At 40.6% G+C, this 22300-nt stretch overlaps 1 protein-coding gene and 1 long non-coding RNA gene across 3 annotated transcripts in view; one reads left to right on the top strand and one right to left on the bottom strand.

Annotated features, from left to right (window-relative positions):
• The window catches only part of LOC123960983 (leucine-rich repeat transmembrane neuronal protein 4), a 45752-nt gene extending 26146 nt beyond the window's left edge, over positions 1-19606 (bottom strand). The window contains exons 1-2 of one of the 2 annotated variants that reach the window (XM_046036052.1): positions 18966-19606; positions 16928-18468 (exon numbers count right to left, since the gene is read on the bottom strand). In XM_046036052.1, coding sequence (XP_045892008.1) covers positions 16928-18468; positions 18966-19017 — 1593 coding nt within the window. In that variant the 5' untranslated portion in view covers positions 19018-19606. Of the gene's footprint in view, positions 1-16878; positions 18469-18965 lie in introns of both variants that reach the window. The other variant, XM_046036053.1, reaches the window with a different exon arrangement.
• On the top strand, positions 4163-4519 carry LOC123960986. The gene is made up of 2 exons (XR_006822637.1): positions 4163-4290; positions 4379-4519. It is a non-coding gene; the product is annotated as an uncharacterized LOC123960986 (long non-coding RNA).
• Positions 19607-22300: the final 2694 nt, after the last annotated feature.

Genomic DNA, 22300 nt, shown 5'->3' with positions numbered 1-22300 from the left:
AGAATAGAATTTAAAATCATTCTTCTGACCTACAAAGCTCTTAATGGTCAGGCACCATCTTATCTTAAAGAGCTCATAGTACCTTACTACCCCACCAGAGCACTGCGCTCCCAGAATGCAGGGTTACTTGTGGTTCCTAGAGTCTCCAAAAGTAGACTAGGAGCCAGAGCGTTCAGCTATCAAGCTCCTCTCCTGTGGAACCAGGTTCCAGTTTGGGTTCAGGAGGCAGACACCATCTCCACATTTAAAAGTAGGCTTAAGACTTTCCTCTTTGATAAAGCTTATAGTTAGGGCTGGCTCAGGTAGTCCTGAACCATCCCTTAGTTATGCTGCTATAGGCCTAGACTGCCGGGGGATCTCCCATGATGCACTGAGCTCCTCTCTCCTCTACTTTCTCTCCCTCTGTATGCAACCTTATCCCATTATTGCATGTTACTAACACAACTTCTCCCCTTTCTGGTAGTCTTGTGCTTTCTCGTCTCTCTCCTCTCTCCTATCACTTCCTGCAGGTTTTCTGGCTCTGGAGCTGTGGAGTCTGGATCTGTGGCTGCGGGTCACCTGCTGCCCCCGTGTTCCTGCTCTACACCCTCTACTGCAATGACTATTGTTGCTAGTCTTATTGTTATTATAATCATTAACATTACGATGGTTACCATTAACACTATTATAAATATCTGTACCATTTTTCATTTAGTCTATAGCAACATTACCTTCACTGTCTGTACCTCTGTGTGTATATTGTATAGGCTGCCTCTCTCTCACTCTCTCTCTCTCTCTCTCTCTCACCCCAACCGGTCGAGGCAGATGGCCGCCCACCCTGAGCCATGGTTCTGCTCGAGGTTTCTGCCTCTTAAAAGGAAGTTTTTCCTTGCCTCTGTCGCCTAGTGCTTGCTCTTGGTGGGAACTGTTGGGCTTCTGTAAATAACATCACAGAGTACGGTCTAGACCTGTTCTTTTATGAAAAGCGCTGTGAGATAACTGTTGTTGTGATTTGGAGCTATATAAATAATTAATTGAATTGAATTGAAAGAAGAAAGAAACATACAATATAACAATAAATAAAGAGTGAACATGTCATTTTGGACATAGCCTTGGTTTGTTTCTGTGGGTTCATAGTTTTCTTTATTGCTTAATGCAACTTTAAGGCCAGTTTCAGTGTATAAAAATACAAAATACAGTCCCAGCTGAATGAAAATGAAATGTGTTTCAAAAAACCCTATTTTTTTGCTGATCCACTTATTTCTATATAGGTAAGCACTGAATGAGACAGCATCAATTCCAACAGTGAGATTAAAGGTTCAGTAGGTAACCTTCATAGGTAACCTGCCAACACAACTGAAACATCCAGTAGCAGTTAAAGAACTGCCCATCCCTCCTTTGCTAACAACAACATATAGTACGTATGTGATCACGTCCCTGCTCCACACAGATCTTTGGGCTCGTAATTTTTCAATATTTAATGCCATGGAGCTCATATCAACAAGTGGCCAAAAGGCATGATTACAAACAAATATGGGAGGACAGTGGTGTGTGTGGTGAACTAGTCTCTTATCCCGCTGTCACATTGTCGCAGCTGCCTCTGAAGCCTGGGGCACTGTGGCCTGCGCTATAAAGCGTTGGTGGAGTGATATTTGCAAGTGCTGTTGCTGAGAAGAGAGTGGTATGGTTATGTTAAGGCGGACTTGGTTAAGCTAAAAATCATGGGAATATTAAGTCAAAACTGACTGATTCACTGGTTGATCTTTGTTCCAGCCCTCAGCATGAACGCCTTAACGTGGTCATTACTGACACTTCACACAGCGACTGGGCTCACTTTGCATAACAGGGTAAGAAGTTCATATTGTCTGAACAGAGTCCAGTGTCCTGACGCTTCTCTGCCATGTTGTGGAGGCCGGCTTAGGTTTTTAAGAAACCTGATAACCTGCATCACTGATTCCTGTAAATAGAGCTCAGGGTCGTTGGCTTTCATAAAAGCAATGATTAATGGGGGTAATTCTGAGATGTCAGGAAGTTCAACTTTAAGATTGTCTTTTTTCCACTTTCTCAGTCACACCACTATAGTCTGAGTTTTTTCTCGTCCTTGTAGTTACTCAAAAATTCAGGACGTTATTAAGTCCTGTAAATTATGCAAAATTAGAATTATTACCACGAAATTAATTCCACCGTAAAGTGGCCCTTGCTGCACTTATTGTAATCTTGCTGGAGCTTTCATAACTGACTGGGAAAAGCCTTTCTGTGAGTGTAACCAGTAGTAATATATAAATACACAGTTAACCAAGAGAGAAATTCATGAGACTGAAAAATCTCTCCTTTCAGCATCTTTCAAGTACATTAACAGGAACATGATGGGGTGTCAGCGAGCCCGTTTGCAAACACACAAGCTTTAGGGGCTGCTTTAGGGCCTTGTCATAAGTTTCCAGTGTCTGTTGTGGTAATTGTCACTGAATTGGAAAAAGCCACTGCCAACCGCCTGACTCTTAAATTGCAGACAAACAGTATATGTTGATGGATTTATTCATAATTTCCACAATGAAAGAAAAAAAACTTGCTTTAATCACTTTGCTCTCGGCCGTAACTGCCACACATGTTCCCTTCACACAAGTCTTTAGTAATGAATGTTAAGAGTCAGTGAGTCTGTGGGTGTGGGTGGGTGTGTGTGAGTAAGCTGTACAGAGAAAATCGAGCCATGCATGACTGCAGAAGTATGTGTGAAGGAGCATCTCTCTGACTTGTGGGTTGACGTGATGCAGACTGAGCTAAATGCTGCTGCTCATGACGATTCACATCGGCAGTCTTGTTTTCTGCTCACTCGAGACATCTGAATGCATGAAGCCCCTTTCTCGGCTATTTCAAGTGTGTTGTGACACCCATTGTCAAGACAGAGCAAAAAGAGATATTATATAAAGTGTACTGCTGTATTGCTGTAACAGACTAAATGTGGTTGGAAAAACACCACCACTAAAAATGCATTGTGGGCAATAAAATGCTCTGCAGGGGAAAATAGCTTCCATCATTGATTCTGTAATATTTTAGCCAGACACTACAGTCTGAATTAAGCAGATTTAATGCAGAAAGCTACATTTTCAATTGGTTTGATTTGCTTTGACAGTATACCACATAATCAGGTTTGGGTCAAAAGAAGAACAAAACACAAAAGAAAAAAGGCTAAAAATCTACTGCATCTGAGAACAGTGTCTGTGCAGTATGGTTAAACTATTACAAAAAAAAACTGTTTGACAAGTGGGTGGAAAAAAGTAGAAAATAGACCTCTGGAGTAAAAGAAGCACATGACCTCTCAGTTCTGTCACTGCAGCGAGCTCACACCTCTGTGCTCTATGGAAATGGGGACTGACTAAGATCCAAGAGTCACCAAAAACATGGAGGTTTCAGTGATGTCAAACATGCATGGGCTGTGAGATCAATAAAAAGTCCTGATCTCCAATTGATGACATGCCTCTCCTCCTGGTTCCAGAGATAATCTCACCCACAGATTTATCTGGTGGAGGAATGCTCTGCAGAACATGCAATATCCCTGCACTTTAGTCTCTTGTTTTTTCAGTCTTTTTGTTAAATGAGAATTAGATCAAATTATACACAAACATCAGAATATATGGGATCCATGCAAGAACGACAGCTGCATCAATCATTTGTTAAACTGCCTAAAATCAACCTTTGTTTACTTTTATCTGACACAAACCTCCAGCTACTGTGTGACTTCTGATGGTTTTTATTTTTAAAACATGACCACAATCGTTCCCTACCCTTAAACAAGAAGTTATTATTTTCACCACTGTTATTTGAACCCAAACCATGATCTTTCTTGCACTGAAATTGACACTTGACATTTACAAAGCTGGATATGAGCCATGCCTACCAGCAAATGTTACTGGATGAGGACTCAAAAGAATATGTTACCATAAACACATTCAAGGGTTTGCTCAGGTGCAACTGCCTAGTGTTTGGAGTGGCTTCCAGCTCTTCCATTTTTAAGAGAACTATGAATGCTGACCAGACCAGGACAGGGAGCCCAGTAAAATATTTTAATTGTTATGAGTCTGCAGTTCTCCTCCCCTACCCTTTGTGTTTATGTTCTCCTCCCTCCCAGTGTCTCCTGTTGGTCTCCCTGTCTGTCTTTCTGTAATGTCTGTGTGCCTGTCAGGGCGTGGCTTCTCATTCTGGGCCTGGCTCTCCACCTGCACACCCGATCCACATTCCACTAATCAAGACTCTGCAGCATATCAACCCGGTTCTTCACCTCACTTGTCGCCAGATTGTCAGCTTAACTCAGTGGTATTTGCGCTGTGGCCAACTAGTTTTGTGTTATATATTCTTTTGTTTGTTTCTTTTGAGATCACTTACCTTGTCTCTCTGTGCACAGGATCACTGCCTGCCTGGAGGTTCTGCCATCTGTCACGCTCCGCTCACTGCCTGCCTGGAAACTCACTCGCTGGTCTCTGTTCCCTGGTCTGCCCTCTGCTCTGCTCTTGCAACCCTTTTCAATAAACTTAAAATTCCTGGATTTGAACGTGCTTTGAGTCTGCTTTTGAGTCCAGTCACCAAGTCTGCCATAACATTAATGTGATTTACACAGACACATAACCATTATAACAGTTACTGTGACTGTTTTGGGAGGCCCTGACAACTGATGCATATCTGATTAGAAAACAATGAAAAGCAATGACAAACAAAATGTATTTTGTTAAGTTTGGAGATCTTGTTGATATGAGGTGGGGTTAAGCAATAGAATTTGGGTTGGCTTAAAAAAAATGTGCAATGTGCAGTAATGTAGTACACAGGATGTGCTTTATGACTGACCGGTAACTCAAAAAAAAAAAAAATATCAGCGTTTAGTATTATTAGACTTCAAATTGATTGCTTATTTTATATAGTGACAAACAGTGCCAGAGTTTGCTTGGAGGCGGACCAAGGGCCTCCTTTTAAAGCGGGCTTGGTCCGATTACATCATCTGCACCAGAGTGTGATTGACAGCTTTCACACCTGCCCAAACGAACTACACTAACCAGGAAGACACACCAGTTCAAAACAGGACCAGACCAGTTAGGTGCGGAAACACCCTACAGCTGCTACCTGGTGGTACAGCATCAACTCTCTAGGTTCACTTTACAAAATGTGACATTTAAAAATGTATGTGAGTGATAACATCTTTCAGCATTTCTGTTTAAGTGTGGCTCATTTGACAAAAAATGGATTTTATCCACTGCATCATGTTGATGGGAAAGAAAAAAATGGATGACATGCATAAATGATCATTTCTCCGCATAACCAAGTTAATCCATAACACCGGCTCTCAGTAATCTTGCCAATCTACCAACATTAAAACCAAAACAGAATTTCTATCTGAATATATCAATCGCAAGTTAATTTGATGGCAGAGTATTATGCCAAGACAGACATTTGCTCATCTCCAACAAAATTGGCTAATTGTGTGTTAATTTCAGTAGTTTTTTGTTATGTTTTCCTGCAGAATGTCCTGCACTTACATCCCTACAGATTTCTTCTTCCTGACCAAAAAATACCAAATGTCCTCTAAAGTAATATCAAGAAAAGCATCAAGCTCGAAATTCTGCTGGTATCAGTTGCTGTCTTCTCGATTCTGTCTGTTTGTCTACCTACTGCAGGTTACCTGGTTTGTTGGCCTGTTTATTTTTTCAGTGACTGAGTAAACATGGCTGGAAGAGGATGATGGAGAAAACAACATGGCACTAAAACATGGAGGTAGGGTACCTGGGGAATTGAGTACTGAATGGGAAGAAAGCCTGAAATCAGCTGAGGTCTGTTTAAATTCTACTCAGTCAGAGCACATATAATCCTAACAGGATGATCTGCCTCACATACTGTGTAGTGTAGATAGTGTTGTTTTTGTTTTCTCTGAATGACCAAATTTACTATTATTTTGACCCGCATGGGGTGGAATTTTAGGTTTGTCTGATTCCTACTCACTCAAATTTTGAAAGTATTTTAAATTTTGAATGCTGAAACACCCCGCTGATCAGAATGTATTACATGCCTTTCAGATGGGGCAAGTAAAATATGCAGCTGGAACAAAGGGCTGACCTATTTGTTTCATTTGAAAAGGATACATTGGCACAAGGGAGAGATGAATCCCTCCTCTCCTACTACCTGTGCACAAAACATGTCACAACAAATTATATGCCACCAAATATTCAATAAGGGACAAATATCCACAGTACACGGAAGAGGAATTCTTCTGATTCTGGTGATCCTTCTCACTTTTGATCTAATGCCTACTTGATGCCTTGATATTCTGCCGACAGTGGGTGGGACTTTCTGGCACAGTGCTAAACTGGTTTGAATCCTAGGACAGGGACTACTTTGTGTCTGTAGGTTGTTACACATCTGAGCTAAGAAAAATGACATGTGGAGTTCCCCATGGCTCCATTCTGGGGCCTCTTCTGTTTAACATCTACATGCTTCCACTGGCTCAGATTATGAATGTGATTATGTGATATGATTATGTGCTCAGCTTCAATCGGTAATGTTAAGAATCACAAACCAGGCCAGAAATCGGTGTCTTTACAGGACTCCCTAAAAAATCCATCAGACAGCTGCAGCTGATTCAGAACGCTGCTGCTCGAGTCCTCACTAAGACCAAAAAAGTGGATCACATCACTCCAGTTCTGAGGTCTTTACACTGGCTTCTTGTCTGTCAAATAACTGATTTCAAAATCCAGCTGTTGGTTTATAAAGCACTAAATGGTTTAGGGCCAAATACATTTCTGATCTTCTGCTTCATTATGAACCATCCAGACTAAAAAACTAAACAAGGAGAAGCAACGTTTGGAAACACCCAGAAAACTGCATGTCTGTTGAAACTCTCAGATCTGTTAAATCAAGACCGAAAAATTTTCTTTTTACTACTGCCTTTAATTAAATCAAATGTAAGGCTGTAGATCAATATTGTACACTGAACTGTGACTGTTTAACCCTGTTTTTATTTCCTATTTAACTCTTTAAAATAATTTTTTTATCCTGTTTTTATTTCCTATTTTACCCTTTAAAAAAATATATATTTTAAAGTGCTTTAAAGTGCTTTTTTCAATTTCCCTATTTTGCTTTTATGTTTTATGTAAAGCACTTTGAATTGCCTTGTTGTTGAAATGTGCTATACAAACAAACTTGCCTTGCCTAATACCTACCAGCAGAGTTTTCACTCATCCAGTGATATCAATATCCAATATCTCAACACCTACAAAATGGATTGGCAGAAATGTTAATCAAACATTCAGGCTTCCCAGACGATCCCATGACTTTACTTTTAGCACCACCATGAGGTTGAGATTTTAATGATACACCACCACCCATAGGTGATCACTTAACTTTTCATGTATCAGGTAAATTTTTCCAATACTTTGGTTGAAGACCAAATACTTCCAAAATAGCATTCCCATTAGTCTCTACTGTGCTTTGTGTTTGGTGTAGGGCTGCAGCTAATGATGATTTTAGTACATCGATTCATCGATGCATCGTTTAAGAAGTACTTTTGCTTGGCAGCGGTAACGGGATCTGCTGTGTAAGTTGACAGATGATAGATATTTATTAGTCCTTTCGGAATTTCATAGTGTGTCATACAGCAAACATCAGACCAACAACATCAACAGACCAACAACCAAACTACTGCTTTACCAACACCCGAGCGCTATACAAGTTATACTAAGATGCAGCTCCCCGACACCCAGTTAACTCATGACTGTGACATTACAACCTAAATTCACAGCAAAACGTCAGCATTGTCATTGGTCAAGTTTCCATCCAAATGAAAAAAGAAAATCAAGAAAATCGACCAAAGGAAACAGCCATGTTCATGCGAATATTAGGAGTTAGAGATAAGTTGGTCTTGGCAGTTGGTGGAGCCAATTCTCCAGTCAAGTGCCATTAAACCATTGCAGAAGAAGAGAGAGCAAGACATAAACAAAAAATGGCATTTATGCTTGTTTCATGTATTATTTTGAGGAAGGTTACAGTCTCCTCAGCGCTCCACACAGATCTGATGTTTTCATCTGCCATCATTTTTCGTCTCTTCGGTGGAGCAGAAGCTTCAGTTATTTGTGTCTGTTACCATTGCACATTGTTGCATTTTACTTTTACACAATCCCCTTTCCATCTCAACCAAGCACAAAAACATTTATTTTATATTTTTTAGGTTTTTTTATGTGCAAATTGAATATGTGCATAAAAACAGGTGGACAGATACTTATTGTGAGAATGTTAGCATGCTGACCTTAGATTTTTAGCTCAAAGCACCGCTGTGCCTAAATACAGCCTCACACAAGACTCTTAGTCTTGTTTAACAGTTTCTTGTCTCGTTTCAAATATCTGTTTTGTGTCAGCAGTGCCTGAGTATACCCCACAAAAGTAAGAACACTGCCAAATAGTAGGTAACAGAAATGTGCCAGCTTATGCTTATTCTGGGGAAATCTCCCCCCACACACATGTAGCTGCCTGACAGGCATTTCACAATCACCCCATAAGAGAAGTAGTTGGCAGAGATGCTGCATCATTCTCATTTTAAGTGCTGACTGACTCACCATTTTGTCCTATCAGACAGACTGAGACGGCGTAGCTACATGAAGAGGTTTTAGTTTCTGGGGAATTCACAATACTACTCTCGAGGTACACTTTAACGTTACATCAAAATCTTTCCCAGTGGAAAAAGATAAAAGAAACTGCCCTGTCTACATGCATGGGAGAGTGGAGATACAAACTGCAATCCACCAACTTACCAGGACATTTGGTAATGTGCCAAGTCAACACTTCATTTTCTTTTAAGTATCACTTTCAAGTTCTTTTACAGTGAATGAAAGTGACACAATAGGCAGAACATCAGCATCTCAGTCAAATTATCTTAATAACTCTAATTAAATGAATCATAATAAAATGAACAGCTAAATAGGCAGCTACTGCTTCAAGCTGAGTTGAAAACGCAACGTGGTTGCTGTGACCATAAAATAGCATAACATGTTATGTCTAATATTTTGATGTTATATTACTCATTCTGTCTGTGGTGCTCGACTTTTCATAAAGTGCTAGATAAGCTGTCAAATCCCATTACAGCAGAAGTGTCACTGATTGAGTGAGCAGAAGCTTAAACTAAGGGAATCCAGGGCATGTGATTACTGATTGATAGATATGCCATAATAATAGGACACTCGATACCGGATTTACATGATTTGGGAAATCATTAGAAATTTATGGATTTCTGCAAATACTTTTTTTAAAAGGAAACATTCGTCCGGACTCCCCGACAATTGAAATAGTTCTTTTGTTCCTCGACCCTAACTCAGACTGAAGACTTAATGGAAAATCCACCCTTGGATACACTTACACTGTTATGTATCATCAATCTGTGAAGCTCAGTGTATGCCAGGAGTAATTTAGCATTGAGGTGACATAAATTATTTTTTGGGTACCAACTCACCACATCTGCTTCAACTTCAGTTAGTGATTTCCTGCTTTTCCCTAAATGCCTTTTGACAACTGCCAGAGAGTGAGGGCAAGCTTGTTGCATTCGGCTATAAGTGCTGGCAGATATAGTATTGTGCGGCAGCATATAGTAAGAGTCACACCCCTCACTCAAACCACAGCATATATATAATGAGGCTGCATTGCATTGTGGTCTGTTGAGGCCGCTGTCAGTGGAGAAATTGGTTTCTGTGCTTCTTCTATAATGCATTTCTCCTTTTATGATGGATTGCTGAAAGCCTGTGTAATATTGTGAGTGAATCTTTCAGAGTGTCTGACACCAAAACTAGATGTTCACCCCTCCAGTAACAGGAAATGTTGCAGGGGATGAGACATTACGTCTTCAAACAACAAAATCAGTCCAGAAAAGCCTCCTGCTATAGCAAAACACTAAAATTGCTTGCACTAAAAGTACTTGCTTTGAGGCATTTTTATTAATTGCTCAGATAAGACTGAAAATTGATGGAGACTTTAGACTTCACATTTTTTTTAAAGACTGCCTTCCCAAGAAAAACAACAGCATCAGTTGTTTTAGAAAAAGTCCAACGACTTGTGTTTCAAGCAAGTGACAAAGCCCTGTAGCGGCTGTAGGAATTATGACTGTTGTTCGTAAGAAGCAAAGGAGGACATAGAGGGACATTGTTATAGAGCCACCAACTCAGTAGAAGAGGTCCTGGTTGTTGGGTCTATAAAACATCTGACTTTAACACGAGACCCCGTTCCCGACCTTGACCAACTAGTTATTTCTGTAACCATGACTGTAACTTTAACTAAGTTGTTTTTGTTTCTAAACCTAACCGCAAATTAACGATAACTGTATAAGATCAGAAAACAGTTCATTTGAGCATTTTTACAGTTTATAATGGTTTTGGAGGTACTGACACTGGGGGGCAGTTACTTGGAGGACTTTTTTTTTAGCCTTGCTAGCGACATGACTGTATGGATGGCATTGTCTGTCTGTTGGTCGGTCAGTTCACCGTTTTGGTACAGACTGAAATATCTTAACTACTGGAGGAATCGCCATGAAAGTGTGTCATTCAGAAGATGAATCCTAATAATGTTGATGATCATCTGACTAAATACTTGCAAAATGAATGACATTCACATCAGCCTCAGGTGTACTCTGTGTTCAGTGCTAATTAGCAAGTGTTAGCATGCTAACAAGCTAAACTAAGATGGTGAACCTAGGCTGTGTCTGAAATCACCACTCATTCACTACTGCCTACCCCCTATGTTGTGAATTGTATGTAGAGGACTATATAGTGAGCTCACTCGCAAAATGAAAACACTTTTGGACACTACGTCATTGCTGTCGGACAATCGGTCGGTGAACTCTTTGTTGGTATGTATGGTATGTAGGGCTTGACCATCGGTTGCGCACTACTTCTCAAAATGCATTCTGGGATACTTTGAGTGGACTATATAGGGTATAATAATTCACTCTATACATTCGGACAGCACACTATGTAGTCCACTATATAGTGAGTAGTAGGTGACACAGCCCTAGTAAAAATTACACCTGCTAAACATCAACAAGTTAGCATGGTCATTATGAGCATGTTAGCATTTAGCTCGAAGCACCACTGTGCTCATAAGTTTAGCCTCTCAGGGCTGCTAGCATTGCTATAGTCTTGTTTTAATGTTGTTGCTCAACACAGTATTGCATCCAGTTGATTACTGACATCAGCTGTTTTCATTGACTGGAATGTATGATTTTAATATCAGAAAGGGTTTTCATCATAATATACTTCTAATTAACACAAAATTGCTTTTAGTCAATTCACCATTGTCTGAGCAAAATGGCCTTGAACACAAAAGAGAAGAGAAGTTTAATATCACATTAAATATTCATCATGGTTTATGTGTGGCTGCAGGAGGGGAGGACCACTGGAGATTGTGTGATGGGAAAGGATGAATTAGTTTGAATTATCTCCGTGGTCTTTTTCATTTCTACACAAATTAGTTTGGGTAAAAATTATCTTTCATAATTTCCAGAGTTCTTATGTTACGATATATTGTTCAGTATAGTACTAACATGTACCGACTCACCTGATTTGTTTATAACAGATAAGATGATTTGATCTTGGGCTTAAGTGAAGGACTAGGGCATTGTGTTATATCAAGTGCATATCGAAGTTAATGATGTTGTCAATCAATGCTGACCTCAATTTAAAATGGAGGTTTGGAGGTCAACTAAGCGATGACTTTCATTTCTTTTTCCTCAGCAGAAAAATGTTTTCTGAGTGATCTATCTGCGACTATAACTTGTCTGGCTTTAGGCTCCTGTGAGAATCTGTAATGATCAGTCAGAGACACAAACAGCAGTTCATCGTATATGTTCTGTAAATAAGTACATCGAGCCTAGAGTGAAATTCAATATTGTCTGTGTTGAAGCGTGGAGGAAGAACATCATGTTTTCCGCCTGTGCCAGATTAAGCTATTAGCAGGCTGGGGCGTGTGCTATTAGTACATCATAATGTGAAAAATACAATCATGAAATGAAGATTAATCATTATGAAACAACAGAATTGCCATATTCATTTTAACAAGCCGTGTTAGATTACAGGCTATTATTGCACAGATCTGGTGTTGCCTCTCCCTGCTGCTAAGTTTGTTAAATGTATTCCACCTCCTCACCAGAGCAGACATCACACCTCCAAGAGGAACATCTGTCAAAATACAGAATCATACATATGGCAGAGTATGTTTATTTGAGGGAGATCTCACCCCACGCACATAGCAGCCTGAGAGGTTCTTAACACCACAGATAGGTCTGAGGTCTGATTATGTGCATTTGTGCAAATGAATCCCACTGCAACGTTTTAACTCTGCATGAAATCACAGCCTTGTCTAGAGTGAAGGGTACTGTGTAATTTCAGCTATGTGTGTTTTGGATACATTTTATAGTTTAAATATGTCAAAGACAGACTTTGAGGCTAAAACAGAGTTAGTTTTGAGTTTCTATTGAGTAAAACAAACACACTTTTTTCGCCTTCGTGATAAGTATATTTCCCAAAATGTCAAACTATTCCTTTTAACAGCTACATTAAAAGCCTGACGCTGTCCTGAGCAATTTATTTGGCTTGTCTGCTGAAAAATTATGAATTTGAAACCTGCATTAGAAAAAGAGTCACGTGTTATCCTCCAACAGGTTCCCAGTGTAAAAGCACCTATCAAAGCCACTGTGATGTAATTTTTTTCATGCCACTTACAAAATGATAAGTGATCCACGACACTAAAAAATTATGTAACAGCCATTACAGCCAGTTCACTTAAAGGGCTGTTTCTTCTTGCATTTAGCTGCAGTTGAGTTAGAATAAAGTTGACCAAAAGAAGTTCTCAGGTAAGATAAAAGCTAAATAGGGAAGCACCGATCCAACTATTTTAGTCCCGATACCAACACTAATACCTGGGCTTTGGATATTGGCTGATGCTGAATACCCATTATGCTGAATTCCTCACTGTGTGGAAGAGACTAGGAATCATTATTTTATCTGTAAGGCAACATCAGGCTTGACTTAAACATTGCTTCCTAATTTTGTAAAACAAAATGCTATGTTAGCTCTCTTTCTACCAGCCCACTGCTGAAGCATTGCGTAGTATGTGCGAAATTGATTTGAGTAAAACTGGCTTATAAATCGTCCACCTTGTCACAGATACCATATCCAGCTATTTGAATCAGTATCGGACCAATATCAGTACTAGATCATCAAATCGGTGCATCCCTAAAGCTAAGTAGTCTACTTCTGCGGACCCATGGATCATTGCCATCCAGTCTTGCATTTTCAATTCCACCAAACAAGAAGTGACAAAAGCCAGATGAAAATTAATGGTAAAAAAATGTTACCAGCTTTTTTAATGGAATAACTAAAAACACACATCACATGTCATTTGTCAAATGGTATTTGTGTTACTTTTCATGTTGTGTTGAAAAGTTACCCCAATGCGTGCTGTCCCACAGCATACGTACAAACTGATGTGTTCAAAAATGACTCTTCCTTTTTTAGAGGCCAATTTACTCATGTGGCTAACCTTAATTTGACAAGTAAACAACAAATATTGAAAACTCTCAAATTCTTTTCACATGATGGGAGCCTGCCTTCTGTGCATTTACGCACAGAAGGCAGGCTCCCATATTGGCAAGCTCAGGCAGAATATTTTGATCACTCATCATCTTTGTTTCATATTCTTGACATTTTAAAGACAGGACTCATTTTCAGCTGCCTAAAAACTAAACAAATGTTTTTTTCAAATAAATTGTATCCACAGCTGCAGAATTTGTCATAGACAAATAACGATTACATCCATAGGACCCATTCATTTTTGATATAACCAGGAGAGAGACACAGGGTACCACATTTCTGTGTGCAAATGCAGGGAAAAATTAGAACAACTTAATGCATGATTACGGCTTGTGCTGGCCTAAATTAATTGCTAATTGTTCATTTAAAAACTAGGTTGCAAGTGTTAACATTGGGTGGTGATGGAGCAGTGGATAAAACACATGCCTCTTGTGCGAGAGAACTGGGTTCATCCTCCAATGTGTTCATCCACTGTGACACATCCTCCAATGTGTCCCTGAGCAAGACACTTAACCCCTTGTTGCTCCAGAGGCGTGCAACCTCTGACATATAAATCAATTGTAAGTCGCTTTGGATAAAAGCGTCAGCTAAATGAGGTAATGTAAGATTACAATGCTTCTGACCTGTCAGCTTGAAAAATTAGTTAGCAATTTTAATTATTTTGAGTCTAGTCTTTTAGACAGCATTTGTATCAGTCAGTTAGATGCATCAACAGTGGCACACCTTCCTTTCTCCTCACTTCATTTGCCCTCTCACAGCCAACTTTAATTATCTGTGAGCAGAATCTCCTTCCCTTATTAATGCTTGCAAATTCTGCCCGAGTACAAGAATTGCCTTTGGCTGAGACGGTGGGATTTTCACCTTAATATTTTCTGAACTAACTTTGCAGGGGATGCTCTGTGTGTGGACATCAACCACTGCAGCTGCTCTGTGAGCACAGAAGTGGATGGCATACAAGGGAGAGAGGGCTTTTTTAAAATAATGTGCCACAGGAAGACCATGGAACGGCGTAGTTCAAAGTGTTCATCAAAATTCACACTAGCTGAGCTCAGTTTGCAGTTTCGAAGCCAACCTGCTGAGCTGTGCTGGAGGAAATCTATAGAAACAAATTTACTCTGAGTATGTTGGTCTGAGCATGTGTAGAAGATAACAGGGTTCAATTACAAAACTCTTTCTCTTAATTGAAAATGCAGCTAATAGCTTAAGTGATTGCTCTCTGGGATAGCTAAAATACGGTGCAAGGGGCTGACTGGGTTGGGGCATTTGCAATATGCTTCTGACTGTGGATTTGAACCTTAAAACTGCCTTTTTCAGACACAAAATCACTCTCTCTTGACACTCTCCACTGTGTGCCCTCCAATAAAAGTGAGCAGCCTTCTCATGTGTCAGGTGAGATTCAGCCCTAGACGCTATCACTGCACATCATGGGCTTCTTGTGCTACAACCTACACTTTTCACAATTCTGATGCAAGTGGCTAATGAACATGATACTGTTTTAGATCAAATAAAGTCTGAAACAGTTTGTTAAGTGTAACGCAAAATGCACCACTTGAACTTAAACATGCATAAAAATCTGGTAGTGGTTTTGAAAGTCCCTTGCTGTGCTGTGTTCTTACTTTGCATTGCAGTTTTTGGCACAAAATGTGAAACACACACACACACACACACACACACACACACACACACATAGAAAAAAAATCCCATTACATTTTTAGCTACTCAGGCTGCTCCCTTGAGCTGTAGAGGGCAAGGAATAACAAAGCTGAGGGAAGTCTCGGCTCCTTACCTCTGATGGGCTATTAGTTATTCTAGCTAGCAGAAGCCCCATTAGGTCTGCCATTTAATGCTCCCATGCCACATTCTCACATGAAAGCTACAAGATTGATAAGCCGACCATCTCACCTCAAGCTTCCCTTGCATTTGAGAAATGCTCCGCCACAGATAATCTGACAAAGCGCTGATTTAGCTACCTGTGTACCTCGTAGTGTGTGACATTACTGAAAACAATGCAACACATTTGTGCTAGCCTCTCCAGTGACTTTAGTAAAGGACACAACAAGAATGTAAGTGGTGCTACAGTACATTCCACTGGCTTAAAACATTATATTATAAAATGATTTATAAAGTCCACATGGAAAATAGGAAATGAGCTGTGTGGCAGTGTGAGATAAAACTTTGTCTCTGAGGGGCACTGACAGATTCAATGGAGAAAAAAGATGTCTCCTGTACTCCTCAGCATGTCTGGTTAGTCTGTCAAAAGGTGCAGCTAAGATTCCAGTGACACAACATCTTTCCCAACACAACATGTCCTGTTAATCACACTTAACTATACTACCCACTCTGCTGAACAAAGGAAGACAGATGCATAGCATTAGGGGGGGCAAAGCAGTGCCCAATTACGCATGAGCAAATTGATTAGTCTTTTTGCCAAGGCGTTCTGTCTCAATCCCTCGGTGCCGTACAGTGGTTCAAAGTCAGTCATGTGAAAGAGTCCGGCTTTAGGATGAGAACTTCAATTTAAACTCTTTGGACAAAAATTCAGCTTGTGGAGCCAAACAGCCAACTAAAATGGCAAAATACAGTTTGTTACAGCAGCAGTAGACAAAAGCCAGAAAGAAATCGAGCCCAAATGGCTAATTAATCTTTTATATGGCTTCAGGCCTTTATAGTGTTCTCCAGCCTGCGGTGACTGTTTGTGAACTTTGTAAATTAAACTAATGAGTAAAATCTTAATTATGTGCTTGCTAGAGGCAGAAAAGGAGAATGGGATACATGATCAGCTGGTATGATTGTAAATATTTACATTTTTAATACAGAAAAAAACAAATATCAAAAATCACATAACTTGTGCATTTGCTACTGCAGCGGTTGTAGCAAACGCACAGGATAGGAAAGGACCACCTGCACAGTGACTTGATTTAACACATTTTTGCCATTCTGGACAGCAAGCCGTTTGTGAATAAATAACAGACTGGCTGATAATACATTCATCAATGAGCTATTTTATGTCAGGTATGAAAGATGAACCTACTTTGTGTATAATGCATTAATGGATCTGACTGTATATACGTTCTCCAGGGAGAGGAGCTGCCACTGCAGTTTCAGCTAATGGGAATCATATTTTAGCAATAAAACGGCATGATTCAGAACAACAGCAGGGTAATCATATGGAAATGAACGAACCAGCATATTGCAAAACAAGTCACCATGCACTGACCGTTACTTCCTTATCCAAAAACAGACAAGAACTGAGGAGAAAAAAAACATTTTCTCCGCAGATTGTTAGAAAATTTACCTCTCATGCCTCGCAGTGGAAATGGATTTTTGGAGGGCAACGGTCATACCTCGCATTCCCTGGAGCCTGAGATGGTGTATGTGTAAGGTCCAGTCCCATTAACCAGCACATCCATAGTCTCTGAGTGTGAAGGCTTGTAGTCCACATAATACTCTTGCAGTGGTGAATTAAGGGAGCGCTCAGTCTCCCGTGCCTTTTTCTGGCGCTTTTTAACTGCTGAGCGCTGCTGAAGCTGTTTGATGCTGCTGGGATAGTGCTTCCATGAGACATAGATAACCAGTAGAATTATAGTCACAGATAAGAGGAGGGCCACGCTACCAGCTATGATCTTGTGGAAGGACACATACTCAGTGTCTGCCAAAGGGACTGTGGGGGAGGCCTCGGTAGGAGCAGGGGAGGCTGTCCTGTTCCAGATCAGCTTCTTATCCACCACAGACTGTGTGGGAACAGGCAGCCGCTCGGGCTGAAATGCAGAAGTGACGGGTGATGTTGTTGACGGGATAGGTGTCGGTGTTGCTGTACAGATGTTATAAGTCTCCACCACGTCTGTCACTTTCTCTCCCTGTGCCTCCTTAGGGCCAGCACAAATCATAGTGGACTCCTTGTTACCCTTAAAGGCCTTGAGCCAGGCCACCAGGGGACATAAATTGGGGTTACAGTACCACAGATTACCAGCCAGACTGATGGTGGTGAGGGAGATCCAAGCCTCCACTGTCTGCTGAGACACATTGCTGAGTTTGTTGGAGTCCAGGTTAAGAGTCTGCAGATTAGGGAGGCATTGAAATGTACTCGGGTCCAACAATTGCAGCTCATTTCCTGAGAGGTCCAGCTTTTGCAAGGAGGTCCACATCCACGGCAGGCCCTGGGTTAGCAGTTTGATACGGTTCCATTGCAAATAGAGCGCCCTCAGGTTAGTCAGGCGGGGGAAATGACCAAAGTTTATCTTTGAGAACTGATTGTGTTCCAGATGAAGCTCAATGAGCTTGAGGAGTCCTGCAAAGGCATTACGCGTGAGGCTCCGTAGCCTGTTGTAGCCAATGTCGAGAAACTCCAAGTTGCGACAGTCAAGGAAAACTCGCATCGGGACAGTTTTTAATGAGTTTGACCTCAAGTGTAAACTGAGCAGTTTCCGTAGACCCACAAACTGATTAGGCTGGAGAATCTGCAGTTTATTGTAGGAAAGGTCAAGATTACGTAAATTCGGAACGTCGTGAAAAGTGTTGTTTTTTAGCTGTGTGATCTTATTCGAGCTGAGGATCAGTTCTTTGAGCCTCCGTATCCCATGGAAAGCCTGGCCATCCACAGCATTGATGTAATTGTGGTCGAGGTAGAGCCAAACCAGTTGACTCAGGCCTGCAAACTGGTGTGCTCTGAGGTTCGCCAGGCTGTTGTAACGCAGGGAGAGGCCCTGCGTGCCTACAGACACATTGTTCGGCACGTCACGGAAGGCATTGGATTCGCAGTATATTATTTTCCCATCACATCTACAGCTCTGGGGGCAGGGACGCTCACGGATGCCGCTTGGAGCAGCAAGCAGCAAGGCGGGCACCAGCAGTGTGACCAGGAGCCATCTGAAAAGCAGGAGAAGTCCTGCAGACACACAGAAAAGTGGTACATTTAAGAGCATAAACCATGTATAAATCAGGACCAATGTACACAGACCTCAATAGAATAAAACGGAATCAAGTAGAACAGAAATGAAATTGAATCAGACAACTAAACATTATAACCCACCCTGTGCTCTGAGACATTTGTTAACAGAGGGGGTTATTTGCAGCCTTCTTAATTTGCATCCCTGTGTTCATGGCAAATCTACACACACACACACACTTACATTCATTATCACTGTCAAAGTCATGTTCTTCAGACAATGGAAAGATGATTGATAACCACATGCATCAGGCATAATCCCTCAAATAGTTCTGGAGAGAAGAACCTCCTTCAGATCACCCAAACTGCAGTCATCATTCACTAACCGCAGGGGGCAAAGACACCAGCAACATTAGCTTTAAGTGGACTGTAATTAGGCAAACGACTGAAGACTTTGAAAGGCAGACCCTAAGTACCTTGCAGAACAGTGTACATACCCATATTTGCGCGGTGTCGGCTCCTCCTCATGTTTAGGGCTCTGTGTTGCATGCGTCCCAGGTCCACATGTTAGACGCACTCGGCGTTCTGTCCAAATAGTTGGACACGCATCCAGGACGCCTGTCTGCACGGAAAATATACGCACTTGGCGCCGCAGCCAGATCCGCTGTGCGCACGGCCGCACACCTGTCGGAGATGTGAGTAGCTCCAGGAGGTGTGCATCCACCTATGTGTTAGTTTCTTAAGCTACTGCACAACATCACCTTGATAACGCATATTACAGACCGCCACCTTACAAAGCCCTTGGATGGACGCACTCAAGCTTTTAGCCTCGTGAGAATGACACTGTTTAGCGCGTGTTTTGAGATACTGTAAAATACATGTTAAACACCGAGTCGAAAATTGTTAAATCTAGGTTAAGTGGCAGAAAAGACACAGAAAACCGACCAAGAGGAAAAAAACTGTTCCAAACCCGACAAGTTGGATGTATCCTGATTCAGATGTGGACAGCGGACGGAAAAGGCGCAGTCTGCTGTGGATTTGACCGGTTGACCGTGGCATCAAGAATAAATCAGTTGTATAGCAACAGGAATGATGTTCGTGAAGGATTGTACTGAGCTCGCTGGTGCTCGTTTCAGGACTTGAGATGCCCTCTGCTGGTCGCTGAGTGACTCTCAGCAGCCAACAACAGGGCAGACTTCATTGTCTTCATGAACAGAGCCTGCATATCAATTAAACCACAGGAATGGGAAGTCTGTCAGCTCTGCATTTAGATATTTGTGAAGATGTAGGCTACTGCTTGTCAAACGCTTCTGAAAGCCTGTGTTTAATCATTTTAGATCAATCTCAAGCAGACTTAAATACAAAAACATGAGAAATGACTGTGGAGCTGAGAAAGGTTTGTAACTTTTATGATCCTAATTTTGATCACAGACACTCATGACCATAACCAAGCAATACATGGTATTTTTAATCTATAAGAATGCATCATTTTTTAGAAGTCCATTATGTTTTATAAAATATTAATCTGCAATTAACTACAATGTCAAATACATAGAGCTGACTAAAATGCATAATATTTTTTCTCTACACGTAGTGGAATAGAAGTATTGCCAGAAAATGGCAATAATCAAAGTACAAGTTGTTACTCAAAAATGATTACATTTCTTGAGTGAATGTACTTCTATTCCAGTTAAGCATTTATTTGGTGTTGTGGTGCCACCTGCCTATAGTTTAATGCATTAATTGATATTTTATGTCACATATTTACCTGATACTGTGTCAGCTATATAGCCTCTGCTATTTCTGATTACACTGCTTGTCTGCAAAGTCGCAGTGTCAGCAGGAGCTGTAATTACTAGTCCCCTCACTAACTTCAGAAGCCCCCAAGTGGTTTACTCTGGATCTGGGCCTGTATCTAAGGAAGTATTTGCAAACTCTCAGATGTTAATATGATTCTTAACTAGTGCTTCATAGACAGGCTTCATAGACAAACAAAGACAACAATATGCATTGTCCTCTACAGGTGTCTGTAGGATCCAGATGTTAGTCATTTCCAATTCTTAATCTACATTTTGCTCTTTTTCATATTTTCTGACTTAAGGTATTTACAATAATCACATTGTTTGAAATTTTAACCAAAAATAGTAAGATGGCATTCAAAAACACCTTTGACTGGCAGTGTAGGTTAAGCAGCGTACAGAGGAAAACAACAGATGGCTTGCAAAGTATGTATATTTTTATCTCAATTATTTGGTTTTAAATTTTATTTTTTAATCTATGTCAAGACAAAAAGTTAAGAAAGCTCAATGGTTATTTTTTCACTACTTGTTGCATATTAACCCTGAAAAGCATCATGCGTAAACAAAGGGAGCTCTTAAAGCCCCATAATGGGAGTCATGGGTCAAAGTCTTCACTTCTAATGGTCCCTCTGCCTCTGTTCTTAATGAGTAGCATAATTACCGGTGATGGACATTAATGAACATTTGACCTCAAATTGCAGATAGTTTGTGACAAAGAAATCAGTGGAAACAAAACTGATGCATCTGGCACTTCAGCGGCAGTCACTGTTTTAATGTCCATTGTTAGATCAATCAGCTAACTGAAGTTGGGGGCAGGGACCTACACACACTCTGTGATACACACATCAAGGTGATTGGAAAAATGGCAAATACACTGTGCACAGCTTTAAATGCAGCATATGCTTCAGTGTATTACTGTGTCTGATGATGCTCCCAAACCAAGCATGGATGACATGCACTGAGTTTCATTTATCCATTAAGTCTTTGTTACACTCAAGTGTGATTTAATATGGGAAACAAGATAGAAATAAAAGAGAAATATGAAACACATTGATTAGACTAAAAGGTAGACATGTCACAGAGCATAGCGGAATGTTTTGTGCAGCAAATTTTCAAAATGGACTACTTCTTATCTATGGTAGCATTTGTGAAAAGTAGTTATATTTTATATTACAAATAGTTTGTCACTGTAAGAGGACTGGAAAAAAAGTGTTTTTTGTTATTTGGTTTCTTTTTTTTTTTGATTACAAAATGATCTCTGTATGTACTTCTTGTATTTAAAGAGGTGGTATTATGCTCATTTTCAGGTTATAAATCTTATTTAGGGGTTGTACCAGAACAGGTTTACATGGTTTAATTTTCAAAAAAAACACCATATTTTTTGTCATACTGCACATTGCTGCAGCTCCTCTTTTCACCCTGTGTTGAACGCTTTGTTTTAGCTATGGAGTGATGCATCTTACCGCTACATGATCTTTGTTGGGAGTTGCACATGCACAGTTCCTAGTTAAGGACTACTAGCCAATCAGAAACAGAGAAGGGGGGTGGGGGGCAGTGAGAAGCCGGTAAACAGCTTCGATTCAGCTGTAGGCTACAGGTTTCCGACCAGCTTGGCAACATAGACTGGAGCAAAAGATTCAAAGTCTCTTTCATCCATAAAGTTTTAACTGAGCTCTGTCTCTACACACAGTAACAATTTTATGTCCATTGACTGCCTGGAGGGTAGATAGTGTTTGGAAGGGAGAGGAGAGGTGTGTGCTGCAGCTCAGCGTTTTTCCACCAGAGTTTTTGAGGGCGTGTTGGAGTAGCCGCTTGGCGAGCGTTATATGAGGCGCATTTTGCTTCCATCCCTGTGACGTCACAGGCATGAAAGGGAAATGGCTGGATTACAAACAAGCTGTTTTCAGGCAGTTCAGAGCAGAGTTTTCTGTGGGAGATGGGAACTGGACTTTTTCACTTTGCAAACCTATTACATGCACAAAAAATATATATAACTCAATAAAGGAGAGAGAAAAAGCATAATACCACCTCTT

Source organism: Micropterus dolomieu, linkage group LG21, assembly GCF_021292245.1.
Source record: "Micropterus dolomieu isolate WLL.071019.BEF.003 ecotype Adirondacks linkage group LG21, ASM2129224v1, whole genome shotgun sequence".
Lineage (NCBI taxonomy): Eukaryota > Metazoa > Chordata > Actinopteri > Centrarchiformes > Centrarchidae > Micropterus > Micropterus dolomieu.
The sequence above is the reverse complement of the archived record's forward strand: the minus strand, read 5'-3'. Positions and strand labels throughout refer to the sequence as shown.